General features: G+C 36.3%; 2 protein-coding genes across 7 annotated transcripts in view; one reads left to right on the forward strand and one right to left on the reverse strand.

Annotated features, from left to right (window-relative positions):
* LOC135214389 (ATP-dependent (S)-NAD(P)H-hydrate dehydratase-like) overlaps window positions 1–4,785 on the reverse strand; it is a 36,688-nt gene extending 31,903 nt beyond the window's left edge. The window contains exon 1 of the mRNA XM_064248640.1: window positions 4,674–4,785. The gene's annotated coding sequence lies outside the window, so the exon portion shown is untranslated. The remainder of the gene's footprint in view (window positions 1–4,673) is intronic.
* A 705-nt stretch (window positions 4,786–5,490) lies between these two features.
* The window catches only part of LOC135214390 (myotubularin-related protein 2-like), a 56,895-nt gene continuing 44,049 nt past the window's right edge, over window positions 5,491–18,336 (forward strand). For 2 of the 6 annotated variants that reach the window (XM_064248641.1, XM_064248643.1), the window contains exons 1-4: window positions 5,506–5,620; window positions 8,470–8,522; window positions 12,065–12,356; window positions 14,794–14,910. In XM_064248641.1, the coding sequence (XP_064104711.1) occupies window positions 12,069–12,356; window positions 14,794–14,910 (405 nt within the window). In that variant the 5' untranslated portion in view covers window positions 5,506–5,620; window positions 8,470–8,522; window positions 12,065–12,068. Of the gene's footprint in view, window positions 5,621–8,469; window positions 8,523–12,064; window positions 12,357–14,793; window positions 14,911–18,336 lie in introns of all 6 variants that reach the window. The other 4 variants (XM_064248644.1, XM_064248647.1, XM_064248642.1 and 1 more) reach the window with 4 other exon arrangements.

The raw sequence follows: 18,336 nt of genomic DNA on the forward strand, positions 1-18,336 counted from the left end.
GTATCCATGGACTTCACGGGACCTGGGGCTTTCCAGAGTCTCTTACTTGGTTTGGCTTCAGGAAATTCTTGGTGGTTGTCTTCCCCTCTTAGTTGGCTGTATAGTCTTTTCTGGTCTATTATTATTATAATTATTATTATTATTATTATTATTATCATTATTATCATCATATACTCATATCCAACAAGTTAAGAACACTTGTCGCTGAAAATAAGGTCCATTTGCTAAAACAGTGAAATCTAGGTTATTCTACGAAGACAGTTGTGATGAACACCTATCGATTTATTCTACAAGGAAAACTACAGCCTTATTCTGTAGGGACAACGAAGAATCATTCATTGCAATGATAACTAACAATTTGTGTTCTTAAGAGGGGAGTTATACCTTTGTAAATTAACTAAAGATTCATTCTTCACACTGTAAAAAACAATCGGGCATTAGGCGGACACCTGCCAAATCTCTCTCTCCAGGTTTTGCACGTAAAAACTATTTTATCCTACTTTTAAAGTAAATTACATGTGTAATATGCAAGCCATATTCAAATGACCAGTCTGCAGATGTTTAATGGTGTATTTACGCAACTAGTACCGACTAAATTATTGTGTGAGGGCACATCTGTCATCTGTGGACGCAAGTTGCAATGATTCACCACCATTCATTTCATCAGAGAACTGTTTCCCTTGGAGTTGTAAGCCCCGAGAATGTTTAGTACAGCCGCTAACGTCTAACTGCAGTTCGACAAAACATTATCAACAAAATCCAGAGATGAACTCAATTCTTGAGCTGCTTTTGGTCATATTTATGCCGGAGTGACAAGCAAAAAAGCTTGTGTTGGGGGATGCTATGCTCGTGCCTCTCCCCCGAGCTAGGTCTTCTGTTGGCAGTTTTGATTAACTCAGATGATGGCTCAGGGTAGCCGTTAGGTCTAGTTCCTCAGGGCGTCTGGTCCAGGGCCAGGAGATGTCTCAGGTGAGGTCCCAATCAAAGGTGTCCATTTTCTGAAAACGTGTTGGTCTAGTTCCTCAGGGCGTTTGGTCCAGAAGGTGTCTCAGGTGAGGTCCCGCTCAAAGGTGTCATTATCTGAAGACATGGCTACCGCTGGATGTCACAGAAATGAAACTAACTAAATGAGACAAGCAATTGAAAACTGTAGTGTCCTTCACTACATGTGCAAAAACCGAAGTGACGGCAACTTTGATTTCTTGTATCCCCAGTTCCCAAAATAATACACATTTAGAAACGAAAATCTAATCAAAAGCAACCACAATGGGCCTCTTGCTTTAATGGCCAGAATGATTGTCCAGAACAATGTATTCAGTTGTCATTACTGTACATACTGCATTTGCTAGGAGAACCTTTTCACACTACTTATTATGGAACTCCACCCAACTTGAAAAGAGTCATACAGGTTCTAGTTTATGATTATTTTAACTATCAAACTGATGAAATTACAATGATCACTGGCTAATCGTACACAAACCCTGATGACACGTCAGATCCTTCAACTCAAAACACTCTGCACTATATCAATTTCATAATGCACTGTAAGAATCAGAAAACATCTACCCTTTTAATGAGAAACAACCCAGCCCCAAGCAATGCACAATTCCCTTTGGGGGACAAAGCCAGTTTCAAAGCCATGACCAAGGATACCTTGGCACTTACACTGAAAAGACAAGGATGTCTCTCCAACAGGATTTTGTGACAGCATACACTTAGAAAAGGAACAAAAGGAACAACATCAGGATTTCATATGCAGTAGAAATAAAATCAACTATATTGCCAGAAACCCTTCATATCTTGTAAAATGAAACAGTTCCACGTTGGCCGAGTGCATTTTGTGCTCGGCTACCAACCTGGTGGTCCGAAGTTCGATTCTTGGCTCGGCCAACGTGGAACCAGAAGAATTCATTTCTGGTGATAGAAATTAATTTCCTGATACAATGTGGTTCGGATCCCACAATAAGTTGTAGGTCCCGTTGCTAGGTAGCCAATGGGTTCCTAGTCACGTAAAAATATCTAATCTTTCGGGCCAGCCCTAGGAGAGCTGTTAATCAGCTCAGTGGTCTGGTAAAACTAAGATATACTTTTTCAAAACGAAACCCCCTTCAGCACCATGCAGGAACCATTCCTTTTGCCTACAGATATCAGGAAACTCCAAAAACTTCTCCCACTTTATTGTGCTAGACAGATTATGATATATCACTTACACTAACCCAAGACTTTAAATATCACTCATATTTGAGTGCAGCAGATTATGATATAACACTTACAGTAATTCAAACTTCAAAAATCACTCACATTTGAATGCAAAAAGATGCCCCATCTCAACAGTAGCCGGAGAAAAAGCACTGGGTTAGGATGGGTGAGGGAGATCCTCCACTCACTTAACTATTACCAATTAAACACCCAGTTACCAACCTTCAATGACTGTTTCCAGCTTCTGCTGGGGAATGTCCCTATACAAAAGTAACTGACACTGCCCCTTTACATAATTGCAAAAGATATTGGATCTTTCACGGAATCTATAATGAAAATAAACCCCTCAAATCTTAAGAGGCAATCTCAAACATCCCTCTCATTTCTGGTTCCTTACAAAGTATTTTATATTTAAACCTTACCAATAGTAAAGTTAATAACTTGCATACTTTTTCCACATCATTTGATTTGAGGACCACCATAAACATCGTACAGTGGTAAGAAACGTTGCATTTAACATCTTTATCATCAGTAGTATATTACATTTAACTGATTAGGCCTATTATCAATAGTATCAGATTTTACCTACTTGGACATCAAATTTCCAATTTAGGTTGCTATAAATATTGTACAGTGGTAAGAAGGGTTGCATTTAACCTCTTTATCATCAGTAGTATACAGTCAATCCCTGGTATTCGTGGGGGATAGGGACCATAACTACCAGCGACTATTCTAATAGTTCGAACACCAAAGGTCCCCTTTAAACATGCTTATAACTGCCTATTTCAATAGTTCAAACACCAAATACATAAAAAATGTATACATAGTCACAAAAATAAGAAAATAACTGTATACATTAATTAGTGAATATTGCTCTAAGAAAAAATCCACGAATAGGAGATACGTTCTGCAGAAAAATTGTGAATAGGTGACAATAAGTGGGGTTCGACTGTATCACATTTAACCGTTTATTATCAAAAGTATAAGATCTTATTTATTTGGACATTAAATTATCAGTTTAGGTTATATCCTGAACTGCTAGTTTAATGTCCAAATAGGTAAAATCTTACACTATTGATAATAAGCGGTTAAATGTAATACACTACTGATGATATAGAGAGATTAAATGCAACCCTTTACCAATGTACGTTATTTATGGTGGTGTTCAAAACAAATTGTTTTATTTTAAGTAACTAGTATCATGAAGCCCTTTATATGGAGACGGATATAAAAGGGAGGCCCTACTTGGCTCTATGCAAATGATTTAGTCTCAATACCAGAATAAAAGAAAAAAAAATCTCAAAATGATAAAAATATAGAAATGGATAAGAGAATATTGCAAATCAATGTAAGCAAAACCAATCTCACAGTAACAAGAAAAGAAGCAAAGGGCAAATTCAGGTCCTAAAAATGGCTGTGATGATGCTGTGGATGAGACGTAAGGGAGAATGCAATAGGAAAATATGCACTGAATAAAGCAAATATTGTGACCTGTTGGGTTCTGGACTGAAAAAATGGAATACAATAGATTATAGAATTTAGGCCAAAGGTCAAGCGCTAGGCGCTACGAGGTCATTCAGTGCTGAAAGGGAAATCAACACTAACAAACCTGAAAGGTGTAACAGGTGGAAAACCTTGCAGTTGCACGATGAATCAATTGTTAGTAGAGGGTGGAAAGCGAGAAGAAAGAAAGAGAACAGGAACAGAGGTACAGTAAAAGGAATGAGAGGGGTTGTAGCTAGGGGCTGAAGGAATGCTGTGAAGAACCTTAAGTACTGCCTACAATGCAACGCATACAGTGCACTGACAGCACTAACCCCGCTGCAGGAGAAAACGTAAATGGAGTCTTGGAGCAGGAAATTGTCATTTGCTTAGGTGCACAGTCTGTAATGAACTAATGGTTCCAAGTGAAAGGTAGATCACCATTAATTATATCACAAGGAATAGCTATACCCTATTTACTTTGGGCAATAAAACGAGAGGCAAAGCAGAAATAGCTGAACTACTCTGAACTCCCGCATTAAAAAGATTATGTTACAAAAATAAGTTTTGATGATGAAAATAGGGCAATATATAAACATTACACGCTTGGGCAGACTACCTAGGTATTCCTGAAAAGTGTAAATGCTACCTAGCTACGTATACCTACCTAGTAGGTAGTACCTAGCTAAGTCCCAAGGCTACCTAACCCAACCTGATTTGGATAAGGCACATCCTTAGGACTATAGCAACCTATGCAAGCCAATGTTACTCTGGTTTTGATAGAACAACAAAAACCTTGCCTTATTATTATTAACAGACATATACTTTGACGTTTTTCGATTTATGAAGCCCTTTGGATTATAATTTCGGCTCAAGACAGGTTCAAAGTTGGACGGGTCTCGGCTAAGCCTTAAATTTGACACTATATGGCACTGGCATACGACAGCAAGGTCAATAAAGTGAATATTAAACGTTTCAGGATCGATTCTTACCGTGACTGTAGAAGCTGAATTTTGAATTAGCAAAAGAATTACTTAATATAGCTATAAGCCGACACTGACACTATGGATAAACAGCTGATCACCACTATTACTGTCTGTAAAGTTAACCAATATTTATGTAAGAGTACGACCCTGTCCCTCACTAATATATATCATAATTTCCAAGACTAACTACCTCATAATAATCATATAAGAAATAATATATGCATTTTCAATTCATAGGAATTTATATAACGAATAAAATTTGATGTTTAATGTATGGAACAATAGACTTATTGTAGCCAATAAAATTAAACTTATTTCATATGTTTCCATGTTTAGATATTAATTGTGGGGTTTTAAAATGTCTGAATATATTATAAAAATTTTTTTTGACTTTATTCTAGCAGGTACTAAGTTCAAAGCATAAAAACCCATCGTACAAGTATGCCGTTTTGTTAATATCAATCATGTTAAACGACAGCTGATTCATTCAAGGAAAACACACATTCTTGGGCAATCTTCTATTTAAGTGGTTTAAAAGTACTTTTCTATTGTTTATTTGTCTGTATATAATTCCACAATAGATTTATTATTTTGAAAGCTGCATAAGTGTTGAAAAATAAATATAGCGAAGATGTCGTTTTTTAATGTCAATCATGTTAAACGCCAGCAGCTGATTCATTCAAAGAATGCTTTTATTACTTGTATTTGACTGGTTTAAAAGTAAATTGCTGTTGTTTATTTGTATCTATATAATTCTAGAATTAATTGATTATTTTTAAAGCAATAGAACTAACAAAAAATAATATTAGAGAAGAGGTTTTATAGAAGCTCATTTGTTTCTGGGACGGATATTTGTTTACACTGAGAAGAGACAGCGAAGGGCGGAAGTGTCAACAAATCCACCCCTTTTTTTATTAACTCCACCCTGGTATCGTCGTAAGGGTCACAGACAAGTGAGAAATTTGTGTCATTTCGCATTCTTTAATTCTTATTTGCTTAATTTTCAGCCGGTTCGACTCGGAAAGTATAATTTTTCATGAGGAAATGGGTCAGGTCAGGAAGTACAGGTCGGGACTCTGCTACGGTGACCCGAAGTTAATTTGATCCACTCGCGTAAGGTTCAAGCCTCAAATTACGATCTGATAAGATAAATTAACCCACAGACGTATTCCAAGAATGGTAGGTAGGTTATTTGGGGGTCCAGCCGAGGCCAGGCCTATCCCATCGATTGGCTTGACTGTCAATGACAGACTGAGCTCAGTAGCCTACCTATTTTAGCTCATGTTTTTCATTCATACCCCCTACAGGTGGGAATACCGGGTGGGGGGTAACTAAGGTCCGTGTTTAGTTTAATGTGGTTAATCTGAAGAATAAGTTGTAAAAAGGATGTGGGATATATAATTACAGTACGGGGTAGATTGGGAAGTGTATTACTACCTAGAGATACTGTTGAGAAATGGTAAAACTGAAGACTACTCCTGTAGCCAGGTTCCTGCCAGTCGACAATCAAATGGCCACCATTTCACTTGAAATGGCCAAGTTTTTCACTCTATATTTAATTGGTGAAACATCAATACAGTTACATCTTTAAGCATACCATTCAAAAGATCAAGTTTCAATCTTTTGAATGGTATGCTTATACGATGGGTTTTTATGCTTTGAACTTAGATATTGAGTGAAAAAAGTTGTCATTTTAAGTGAAATGGTGGCCATTTAGACGTTTACCACACTGCCATTTCTATCTTATTATTTGCGTTTCTGTCATTCGTTTACCCTACTGCCTTTTCTATCTTATTGTTTTTGTTTCTGTCTTTAGTTTTTTATTTTTACTTGGCTGGTACTGAACACGACACCCATGTTACCCTTCAACTGGTAGTTACCAAACCGGAGGGTTGCAGCAGTAGTTTTCAAGAGGAGCTTCCACCATGTTTATTACCAGCCCCACAGTAATGAGCATTAAAACAGTAACAAAAGATGGAAGATTTCTCATTATTTCAGTATATATCTCAGGTTATCTCACCTGTACTGCATTATATACACCCTTTTCTATATTGTTTAAGCCAAAAATTATGTAAATTTTATTTTCGGGTATCCATTTCCTTTACATTTACTCAGACTATAACAGGGCTCCATTCCCTTCAGTTGCTAACGGAGCTATTTACTGTCTTTTGTTTATGATGTTTATGTTTTTTGTTTATTTGTATGATATTAACAGTGTTTTGTTTATATCTTTACATTCATGCATAAGAACTTGTAGTCTTTACAAGCCAAGTCTGTCACACCATCCATCCCTGTAGTGGGATAGTGCCGTCAGTGCACCTCACATGGTGCATTGTAGGCATTACTTTAGGGTCTTGTGAGCATCCCATCAACCCCTAGCTGCAACCACTTTCATTTCTTTTACTGTACCTCCATTCATATTTTCTTTCTTCCATATAACTTTACACCCTCTCTAACAGTTGTTTCATAGTGCAACTGCAATGTTTTCCTCCCATTACACCTTTCAGGTTCTCACTGTTCAATTTCCATTTCAGCGCTGAATGATCTCATAGGTGCCAGCGCTTGACCATTGGTGTAAATTCTATATTCTATTTTATTCAGTTACATACATCTTCCATGGTTAGTCCCCACCTTCCTGTTTTCTTCTCTTGTTTTTTTCAGCCTGGGCTATTGTAGTGCCATTCCCATTGACCCTTGTATCAGGGAAACAAATTATGGTACAGTAATAAAGGTACAAGTTCACTTTCATTGGGGATGTTTCACATGTTCATTTACACCAGATATGATGTTATCATCTGCTATTTAAATCCTCACTTATTCTATTTTCATGAGTGTTTCAGTGAAGATAGCAGAAATGGCTGATGTAAAATAGTTGGGCATTTCTATTTTGTGAAAGAATAGCCTTTATTTTATATTTTAGATGCATTCTCTTATCAGATCTTTCATGTGGTGATAAAGCAGAATTTTGTGTGTAGTAAATTTATTTGTATTTCTGTGTATTGTAATTTTTTTTTAATTTTGATTTTTGATTGTGACCTTTTATATTATAAAACATATTAGGCTTATGGTAGTGGATATTTATTTAGTTGAACAAAATGCATTCATGGTTTTAATTTTTACTGCGTAGTATATGGTAATTTGTATATAGAGGTTTTGTCACTAACCAAATCAGTAGTATTATGATATGGTACAGGAACTGAAATGCAGTTCAGACTGCATTGTTATAGGTGATAATATATTGAAGCTTATAATTTTGCCAGGAGAAATTTTTTTATTTAAAAAAATATTTATATATATATATATATAGACTTGACTCTGTTGCACTCTGTTCTTGTTGGTCACTCAGCAAGTGTTGTAGATTTAGTGGTTTGCAACTCGATAATACAGCATTAACAGAGTCTTTTGAACAGACTGAAATTAACCCCGTCTTCTCATAGCATTTAATTGTCATTACCAATGGTTATTGTGAAAGTACTTTGTAGCATTTTGGACAGAACCATGTGTATTTGGGACATTTCACTTCAATCCTCTTTCAAACATTTCTGTATCTATGGATTAAACCTTTCACTTTGAAGGATAACATATTTCAACCTCTTATTTATTCATTTATTTTTTCTTTTAAATGAGATCTATTCTGTTTGTATATCTCTACCTTCTCTTACTTCCTAATGAACACCATATTCTATGGAAGCTTGAATTTCAAGTCAATGGCCTCCGTGGGCTTGTTCCATATGAATAGGGTTCATCTTCTGAAGATTAATAATAATAATTTCTCATAAATGCCTTGGTTTTTCATCACCAGGCTTCTACTTTAGGCAGAGAACGTGCCAGCCAAAGACAGCCCTGTCGATGACAGTAAGTTCAGGGGTTTAAAATTCTTCAATTATTAATGCACACTCATACTTTAACCGTGCTTTGCTAGTATCTATTCAATGTAGCCTCATGTAAGACTGGCTCCTGCATAGCTGATTAGTTAATGATTAGTGTTCCGTTTTGTATGTTTTTGTAAGCCAAGTACTGGTACTGTATAGTTTTATGAAGTGAACACTATGCATTAACCAATTAGCAATAAAGGTGCAGGTTGTTTTTCAAGTTAGATCAGATGAAAATAAGCAGAGTATTGATGAGTAAACAATGGACTAGCACAAATTATGCTTGGCTTTTGCACATCCAATGTCTGGGGCTCAGTACTGCACATTGACACTTAATACTGCACCTTTCCCTGGTGGAAATGGCAAATTATCTCTCACATTCTCATTACCATGTGCTCTTGTCCCTCCCTTATTCACTAATCACATGCTTTTGTCAGCAATCTGCAATTAAATTTTTAATTTTTTGATGATCATTTTATACTGGGGTTAATATTAATGGTGGTAGTTACATTTAGGCTAATTTTGTAGTGCCTAAACCTAGCCCACCACATTCAGGTGGTGGCTGGTAAGTTATAAAGATTTAAGAGTATGTATACATATTCTTTGCCTTTGGGAACTTGTAATTATTCTGGATTGAAAGACTGGAATGACTCTGGATTTAGAGCTTGGGGGACATGAAACTGGATGTAGACTCAGGATTTGGACTCTAGATTTGAATACTGCCTTGCTATATATACTGCCCCTGCTGTCTTGGTAAGAAATCATTCTAAAAACAGATCGTTTTATATTACTAGCAGAGAAACGATAAAAATGACAAAATATTTACCAGAGATTATGTTTATCATTGAACTGTATTTTAAGACAAGGTTTTTGTTAATTTTACCTTTAGACTTAATGTTGAAAGACAGCAAGAGCATATTTTTATGTTGGCAAAGCCATTGTCTCCTTATTTCATGTTCTGAGTTTAGAGCAAGTTTGGGTTAAAGGTGTGGGGATAGGGAAGGGTCCTATGGAAAAGAAAGGCTGTGGAGAGAAAATTAAAGTCTTTGACTTCCATTTGACAACATAGTCTTAGAAAACTAACTAAGCCATCCCAATATTTACACTACTGTATATTCTTTGCTCTTGTTCCTTCATCTTCATTATTTTGAATCTATATAATGTATTCAGTAGTGAGGTGCTGACTTAATAAATACGAAAAGGTATAGTAAGTTTGAGATATTGAAGAATTATATAAAATATTACTTACACAATGATGGTAGCATTAACACTCTTTGTTTATAGGAATTCATATTTGTAATAAATTTAAAGTAGATAAAGTACAGTGATATGTTTTTACTGCAACAAGCTTGGACTATTTGTATAGCATAAGTCAAGGTGATGTATGCTATTAGAAATAAGCCTTATTTAAAGTACTGTACATATAGGCAATGGATTGGAGCTTGCATCACTTGGAGATGGGCAAATGCTTGACAACTAGCTTTATGCTATAAAATATCACCAGCTTTTTGAACAATTAATGGGATTTTGTAAGTTTCTGTTCTTGGCACATGCTATTAATTGTTATTAAAGTTGTCTCCTGTGTTATCCACAGTTTCAGTCACCTGTGGATTCAGCACCAACAGTGTCAGTTAACTGCGTTCAGAAAATATTCAGTAATAAAATAAGAAAGATGCAGTTATGGTACTTTGACACCATATTGTTGTATTTTTTATTTATTGCTTGGCCAGCCCACGATTCATTTGGGGCCACTGTTTCTTTGCCTCCTTAAGCCTCTCAGTAAATCCATGTATTCCTTGAATTTTTTCTTTGTTAGTAATGCTGTAGCAGGTAATAACTTCTGTATCCATAGACTTTTTGTTTAGTGCGTCTGGTTAGTATGGCCCCAGAGTGCAAGTATAGCTAGTGATAGTGCAATTCTGCTAGACCAAAGGAAGTCTGCCAAATCCCCTCTTCAAGTAAAAAAAAATTAGATTCTTGGTTTAATGCATAAAAAAGAAAAATAGCAGTACATTATTTAGGAAGTAAACATTGTTTGACTCAAGATTTAGCATTTGATGGTTAGCAATATTGATGGGTTTCTGTTAAATGACAACCTTGCCTGATGAACTGATCAATGACAGTCTGACTTCACTTGGGAGTTGTTAATGACAGGTCCTACTTCTTGCAGGTATGGAATTATATGTAAGGTCCGCTTATGCTTAATGATCTGGTGGCAGATTTTGAAAATGAAGTGGATGATTGTGTTAGAAGTGATCCAATCATGAAAGAGAACTTTGTCATTGCCTGGTGTCAAAGTACTATAGGCACTTACTGTATAATAAGATCTTGGAAGAGAAGAGGATTATATAGAATTTCAGACCCAATCGATAGAGTTCTTGAATAACGTGTAAGTCTGCTTCCAGCAAGATCATTGCCCAAGACCCTTATTTTTTCACCTAGTGCAGACTGCTAAGCATGATTCTAATGGCAATGCTACTAATTCACAGTCATCAGGCACCGTGAAAGAGCCCTCTCCTGAGTTAATGAAACATCAGGGCTCTTAAAAACATGAAGTGATCCATACCAAGGGACAGACAAAAGAACAGCCGGCAAGATAAATAATCTGTTGGCATCCGCACGTGTGAATATTCATTTAAGTTCCTTAACACCTCCATGAGTTGAATTGGTCATCATCTGCATCTTGTGAAGGAGCTGAATTAAGAATGGTTAGGGAGGCTGGTGATTTGCTGTAAAGTAATGGGTTTGAATAGTGAAAAATCACTAATTTTCTGTAAAGCACTGAGTTTAAATATGAAATAAAATCATTATTTAAAGTAACATTGGTTCCTAATTAAATCCATTAGTTTATGGTAGAGTGAGTAGTCATTTATGTGAGACAGTTTTAGTGATCCGGTTTCCCATAGACAGAAAATATTTCTATGTAAATGTGCTGGGGTGAAAACATTATTGACTGAGAAAGTTGTATCCAACAGAAGTCTTTAGCTTTCACTTTCGAGTAACATAAAAAAAGCAGTATTTATTTTAAGGGTACTCAGGAGATGAACAGTTACTAGTTCCACTAGTAGAAGTGCTGAAGGACCCAGTGAATGCTCAAACAGGTGAAATTCAGAACTCTTCTTCTGTGAGGATGTGTCTGGAAATTGCATTGCTCCTGAGAGGCTATCACACAGTTACTGGTTTGTTTTAATGTTTCATTTGGTATTGTGTACCATTTCATTTTGCCAGTTGGTTACGTACTTCATCTGCTTGTGATGGGCTAGCCAACTGAGAGTAGATGTCTTAACTTGGTACTGTACTTAACTACTGCTTGGGAGTGATTTGAATTTATGGACTATCATTCTACTGAAACTGGTCTGATGTAAGGTATGGTTTGTATCTATGAAACAGTCAAAAAATGGACTATCAACATTTGACTGATATCCTGGAAGTCTTATCTCTGACATAGTCTCTGACACTATTAGTTTGGCAATAAAATTTATGTAGTGACTGATTCAGTATAATTGACCTAAATGTTCTTATCAGGGTTATGTTCTCTGGAGGAGGGACTGGAAACCAAGGCAAAATTAAAGGCAAAGCAGGCAGTAGTAGCAGCAGCGGCAGCAGCAGCGGCAGTGGTAGTGACAGCAGCGAGAGTGCTGCAAGCGGAAGCAGCAGTGGCAGCAACAGCATCAGCAGTCATACCCACGACAGTGGCGATAGCAGCAGCGGTACAACGCCCCTGGGAACCCCACCCCACGTCCAGATGGCTTCTCATGAGTCCCTCAACTCGGAATCCAAGTCTAGTTCACTCAACTCCAAATTAGGACATGAATCGGTGAGTGTTGCGGCTGTGTCTCTCTGCGCATGGACGCCCTAGTGCTAGTTGTACTCATTTACAGACGGTAATACTGAAGCCATGTGTTAGTGATTACTGGAGGATCTCTAAGGTATCTAACATATCCTTAGAAATGGCTTTATTCATCAGAAAGTTTTTTTTTTTTTTTTTTTTTTTTTCATAAGGGTAAAAACAAGGACTTACAGCTCTTATGGCAGGCATTTGATCTTTCAGTTTGGCCCTTTTATCTTTGGAGATATATTTTTTCACTGAAATAAAATTTGCCATATGGTCTTTTGTGAGTATGGTCATATTATGTAGTATTTAGCATTTTAACCATCCCCTTCAGGAAATATACTTTAGGGTGTGTTACGGGCATTATGAAATGTTCTCTCTCGATTTGTAGACATATCTGATGTTCTTGTGAATGCTTGAAGATGGTTACTAACCTTTTCAACAACTGGTAATGGTTAGAAATTAATCATTTCATTCATTTCAAATCACATGTAACTGGGTGATTAACCTTTCATTTACCTTATGCTATAATTTTTAACGCCATGGCAGAGGAAATTACTTCCATTGTATGTGATGTGTCATTGTGTTACTATGAATTTCACAAAAATAATGTAAAGTTCTTTTTAAAATTTTTTATTGAGCTAGACAACAATTTAAAGATTCTTTATCATCAGCAAGGAAATGTAGTAATGTCTTGGGGTGGTATATTTTTGTTTTCAGGCTTCATGCCCAGTTTTTAGCTACTATAGAGATGGTTTTCTGACTTAAATGAGACAGAAAATAAGTGGAGGGTCCTTGATATTGCTATTATCTGCGCTGTGACTCATAAATCGTTACTGATAGGGAATGTTTATAAGAATTATGAAAAGAGATTGGAGAGAGGGATTTGGGAGCTTGTGTAACTACTTGAATTCTTTCATTGTAGACATGATTATAAATGCTCGACGATTTGCTCTTACCTTGGCTAGGAACTAGTGGGCATGAATGCCCTTGCAGTAAATTCCAAATCAACTTTGTTTCCATATGAATTTCATAGTACTCTTACTTCTATATATGCCATAATAGTACCTGGTTATTAAAGGTAAAGTGAATACTGAATTGCTGAGTAAAAATTAATCCATTGGTAGGCAGGTCAGATGCCATCAAGCCTAATGGAGTCTGACTTCTTGCTTGCCTCTGCTCGACTTGGTTTTGTTTGTAGAGGACAATTGTATTGGGGGCTCTCCACCAACCCCAGTTTCTTTGATGTAGTGCCCATTTGTATTCCATATTATTGTAGTGTTATGTGAAATAAAACAAGAAATTCAATGAAATGAATTTAGGTGTTACGAAGGATGTGTGAAAGACAGAGGGCATTTTGGTATTATATCAACTTACTATAGGTTAGTCTTGCATGTGTCAGATATGCTGGAAAGGTTTAAGGGTCAGCTGAGTAGTAAAGGTGTTCAGTAGCCTCTTTACAACAACTATCTTTTGCATTTGGTAAGATGGAGTGGTATTTGAACCAGTATTAATTATTGAGCAATTAGAAAAATATATCTCCTTATTTAGTACTACTAGTATCATTTAGTCAGGTAACTATTTTGAATATTTAGGTAATCATTATTATATGTATTTTAAATTTCTTTCCTTCCTCTGTTTATAGTCATGTAGCACCTTTTCATCCTTGGGACCTGGTGCTTTCAAAAATGAAATATCTCCAGTAGTTCTTAACTCTGACCATGTTCATAACCTCAATACTGATCTAGTATATTTCCATTTCTTTGTACATCACTTAGCTTAGTCCTTCTGAATTTATAAAACTTAATTTCTGCTAACCATGCTTTCAAGAGCTTTCAACACTGACCTCTCGTTGTGACATGATCGGAAGAAATTACTTTTTGCAAGCATTTACTGTTTACTTTTGCAAATTAGTGTATTCCTGAATTAAGAATATTGTTCCAGCTCAATGTTAAGATATTTTTTCTTTTTCTTTTACGTTGATATTAGTGACATGATCAGTGTTTTGTTATGTGGCTATTTAAGGATATACTGTACTTGCTCAAATTTTTATTGAATTGGATACTGTTTGCCGTTTAGCAGAATTCAAGATCTAAGATCTTTTTTTCCCACTTAGTAATAAGCTAATGATTTAGAGTGATGTGGTATGTGCTTTGCTGATAAGCATCAGAAGATAAAAATACTTATTAGCTCATTCAGTAGTATTTGAAGATGAATTGTTTTACAGTATTACCAAATTAGAAGCTTAATACCTACAGTACTTATCTATTGTTATGGTAGATGATTTTGCATCTTAGTATTATAGAGTTCGGTACAGTACTTACTCACTGGACTATACTTAAGTCATTTTTAAGTAATTGATCATGTCACACTGGCCTAGTCTAGTATCTGACTTTATGCCTTGGATTGCATGCGGGGTCAGGCTGGGTCACCCTCTGCGGGGTCTCCCTCCCCCCCAAAGAGTGCCTGCTCTTCCAGCTCCACTTCAACTGACCACCACCATCATCAACTGTCGCATGTTCTCAGCGCAACTTCCAAAGTGAGTAACATTCTGTGTGGGCCCTTTTGTAGGCTTACGGCTACTCTAGCAACAGAGCTGTGTCGGGCGAGCGTGTTATGGTATGCCTTTGGGGAAGAGTGTTGTTGTTCCAAGGTGTCACTTCTGGTAGAGGTCATCTGTTGTTATTGTAGCCTCTGGCCTTTTTTTTCAGTGAATGTGTTTACATTTATTAGGAATACAACAGAAGTCTGTTTCTACCACACTTCTACCTCCTTCTGGCTTCCATCTACTTAACTGTACCCTCACTCTACATATTTCTACCAGTGGATTTTCCTATCTAATTGTCCTTACATATTCTTCACAGACTTCTGTTGTATTCCTAGCAAATGTTTTCACGTTTTTGGCTAGCCATAAGCATTTGTCATGTTTATTTATACTTCATTTTGATTGATCTATAATATTCATTCATATAAGTATGCATCTATAAGCTCTGATTGGTGGAAGTGATTCATACATTCTGTCAGGGAAGAATCCCCTCCTCCCTCCCCATTACCTTTCCCTGGATTTATCATAAAAAGCTAGTCCAAACATTGTGATGCAGCTTTTCATTAAGAATTATAACCCAGAAGGGGGGGAAAATTTAATAATTTTAAAATTGCAATTTGTTTAAGATTATCACAGAGTGCCATACCAACCATCTTTAGAAGTTCCTTGAAATTCTTGTAAATCTGTTTTTGCTGAATACTGAATTTTACAGGTATGTGGCGAACAGTAAAAAAGAACATAGATTGTATTAGTGGCAACTTAGGATGAAAATTCAGAACTGAGGGCTAAAAACATTTTGTTCATGAAACTTACCTGTCAGATATATATATAGCTGTATTCTCCGACGTCCGACAGAATTTCAAAACTCCCGGCACACGCAGTGGGAGGCCAGGTGGTTAGTACCCATTCCCGCCGCTGGGAGGCGGATATCAGGAATCATTCCCATTTTCTATTCAGATTTTTCTCTTGTCGCCGGTCGGTAAACAACTGTTTACAGACCTCCGCCTAGGATTTTGAAACTTCTTGTGCTAACTTGAGTTTGTTCCAATACGTAATACAAACCATCGGTCCTTTAACAATAGGAAGTAGCTAGCGGCAGCTGGAACGGTCGTAAGCTTCGAACAAGGGGAGAACGGTAGTTAACTGCTTGTCCGACAGTCGCGCGCCGCGCGACTGGGAGGTAAACAAATCACTTTTGCTTTCGGCCGCGGGTGTGAAGGACGTGTTCGTCATCGCTCTCTGCCCGCTTCATCGTCGTATGCTTTGTTTATATTGTGTTTTCTACTAATGGTTTGTTTGACTTGAAAATGAAACTGTAAGTACGCTGTTTTCATTTTCATTACTTAATTATGAACCAACATGAAGCTATCGCCGTAGATGCGGCGATTTCCTCTCTTTTCATGAATTGAACCCTTGAATTATGTCTCGGTGCCGAGGGCGGGCGCGCTCGCGCCGAGTCATGTATTTTGGGCGAAAGTGTGTAATTGAAAAATGTAAGTACTTTTTTCATTATATTTTTGCCCTGTGCGTTCGTTACCGAGAGCGTGATTGCGCTCGGCACGAGCCTTTTATTTTGTATGATAAAATGCAATGAAAGTGGATTCGCAATACAGTATTCTTTTCATTTTCATTTATTTATTTGCATAAAATTTAATTTGGATCAATTTTCGCTCTTACCCGGGAATTGATCCTTACGATTATTTCTGTGAAAGTGAAATCGCAAGTGCAGTACAGTGGGGCATCGCTTATTCACGGATCAGTATTCACGGATCCAGTTAATCACGGGTTTTTTCTTGGACCGTTTCTCATGTTACATCACTGGTATGAATCGCTGCATCACGGGTTGGTTGTGTTGCGTATGCGATGTTTTTCGGTAGGCTAACCCTCGGCCGTGGTCCGATAACTACCAACATTCATTTAAAGACTCATATAATGATATTAACTGACAATAAAGGTAATAAAACCATTCTCACCTAATATATTATTGTCCTATCTTCGAAATAAATAGCCTATTCAAGGTTTACCTATGTACGACGTTCATTGGTAGGCTAAGCGTAGTTGCAGTGCGATAACCACCAACGTACACAAACATTCACATTATGATATTAACTGACAATAAAGGTAATAAAACCATTCTTACCATATATTTATAGTCATATCTTCATAATAAAATAGCCTATTCGAAGAATAATTCCACATCATTGCACTCAACTTATCGTCGGAGTGGCCAGCCACAAAATGTAAGCATATACCTTTACGTACGAAAATGGTTTATGTATACGGTTGCGTTCAATGCGACATTTTTTGTTTTGATAAACTTTTAGAAATTTTAATAGTAGTGGTAGTGTAATTACAGTAGTAATAACATTAATGCTAAAATTAATTCGAACTTCATTATTATTTTGGCAGTATTCGTATATAACTTACCTGAACAATGAAGTCATACAAACGCTATTTGTCATAGATTATCGTAAGTATTGCTGTTTGTTATTGGCGACGAAGCGTAAACGAAATACATAAAAGCATTTTTTACCTTATATATTATCGTCATATCTTCATAATAAAAAGGCTATTCGTGGAGTAATTCCATATCAGTGAAATCAATTTTATCTGTGCAAGGCCAGCCAGCTGACAAAATGTACGTACGTATATGAAAATCAAATTATGGTAGCGTTCACAGCAAGATTATCTTTCGAAATTTTTATAGTACTATTCATGCTACGTAGTAATAATGTTTGGAATATACGTATCATTAATTTTCAATACAAAATATCATCGTTATTTTGGTAGTGAATAATAGTTTAGAATTATCATACATACACTGCATTGTTATGGGTTTGTGCCAGTGATAAAACAACCAAAATAACGTTCTCCTTTAAGTCAACGCGTTTAGAAAAAACATGACATAGAATCGACTTTGCGACTTCGTTCACTTTGATATTTTTAACGATACAATAACTATCATTTGTACTACTAAAACCATCTTCACATAAGTAATTTTTCGTAAGATATGTGTTGTTACAAAAGCTAGCTTATACATAAAAGGCTTTTATAATATAAGTCATCTTAGATATACATATGTACCCAAACTCATTGTGGGGAAATTTACTACTGTTTCCTCGGATATTGAAATACTTTAGCATCATTCAAACACTTTAATAATATAATGCATAAATACTAGGCTATACATATTTACATCGTATACAAATACTACATACAGTTATATACACATACTTTTATATACAAAGTTAACAGTTATATACACATACTTTTATATACAAAATTAATCATATGAGTAGTGATCAGACGACAGCTGTGCACTGGACTACGTACGTACTACTTGGAAGATAAAACAAACAAAAATTTTGTTGTTGTTAGTCGCCGGGATAGATTAACATTTTTCCAGAGATTAAAGAGCTG

The sequence above is a fragment of the Macrobrachium nipponense genome, chromosome 45 (assembly GCF_015104395.2).
Source record: "Macrobrachium nipponense isolate FS-2020 chromosome 45, ASM1510439v2, whole genome shotgun sequence".
NCBI classification, from domain to species: domain Eukaryota; kingdom Metazoa; phylum Arthropoda; class Malacostraca; order Decapoda; family Palaemonidae; genus Macrobrachium; species Macrobrachium nipponense.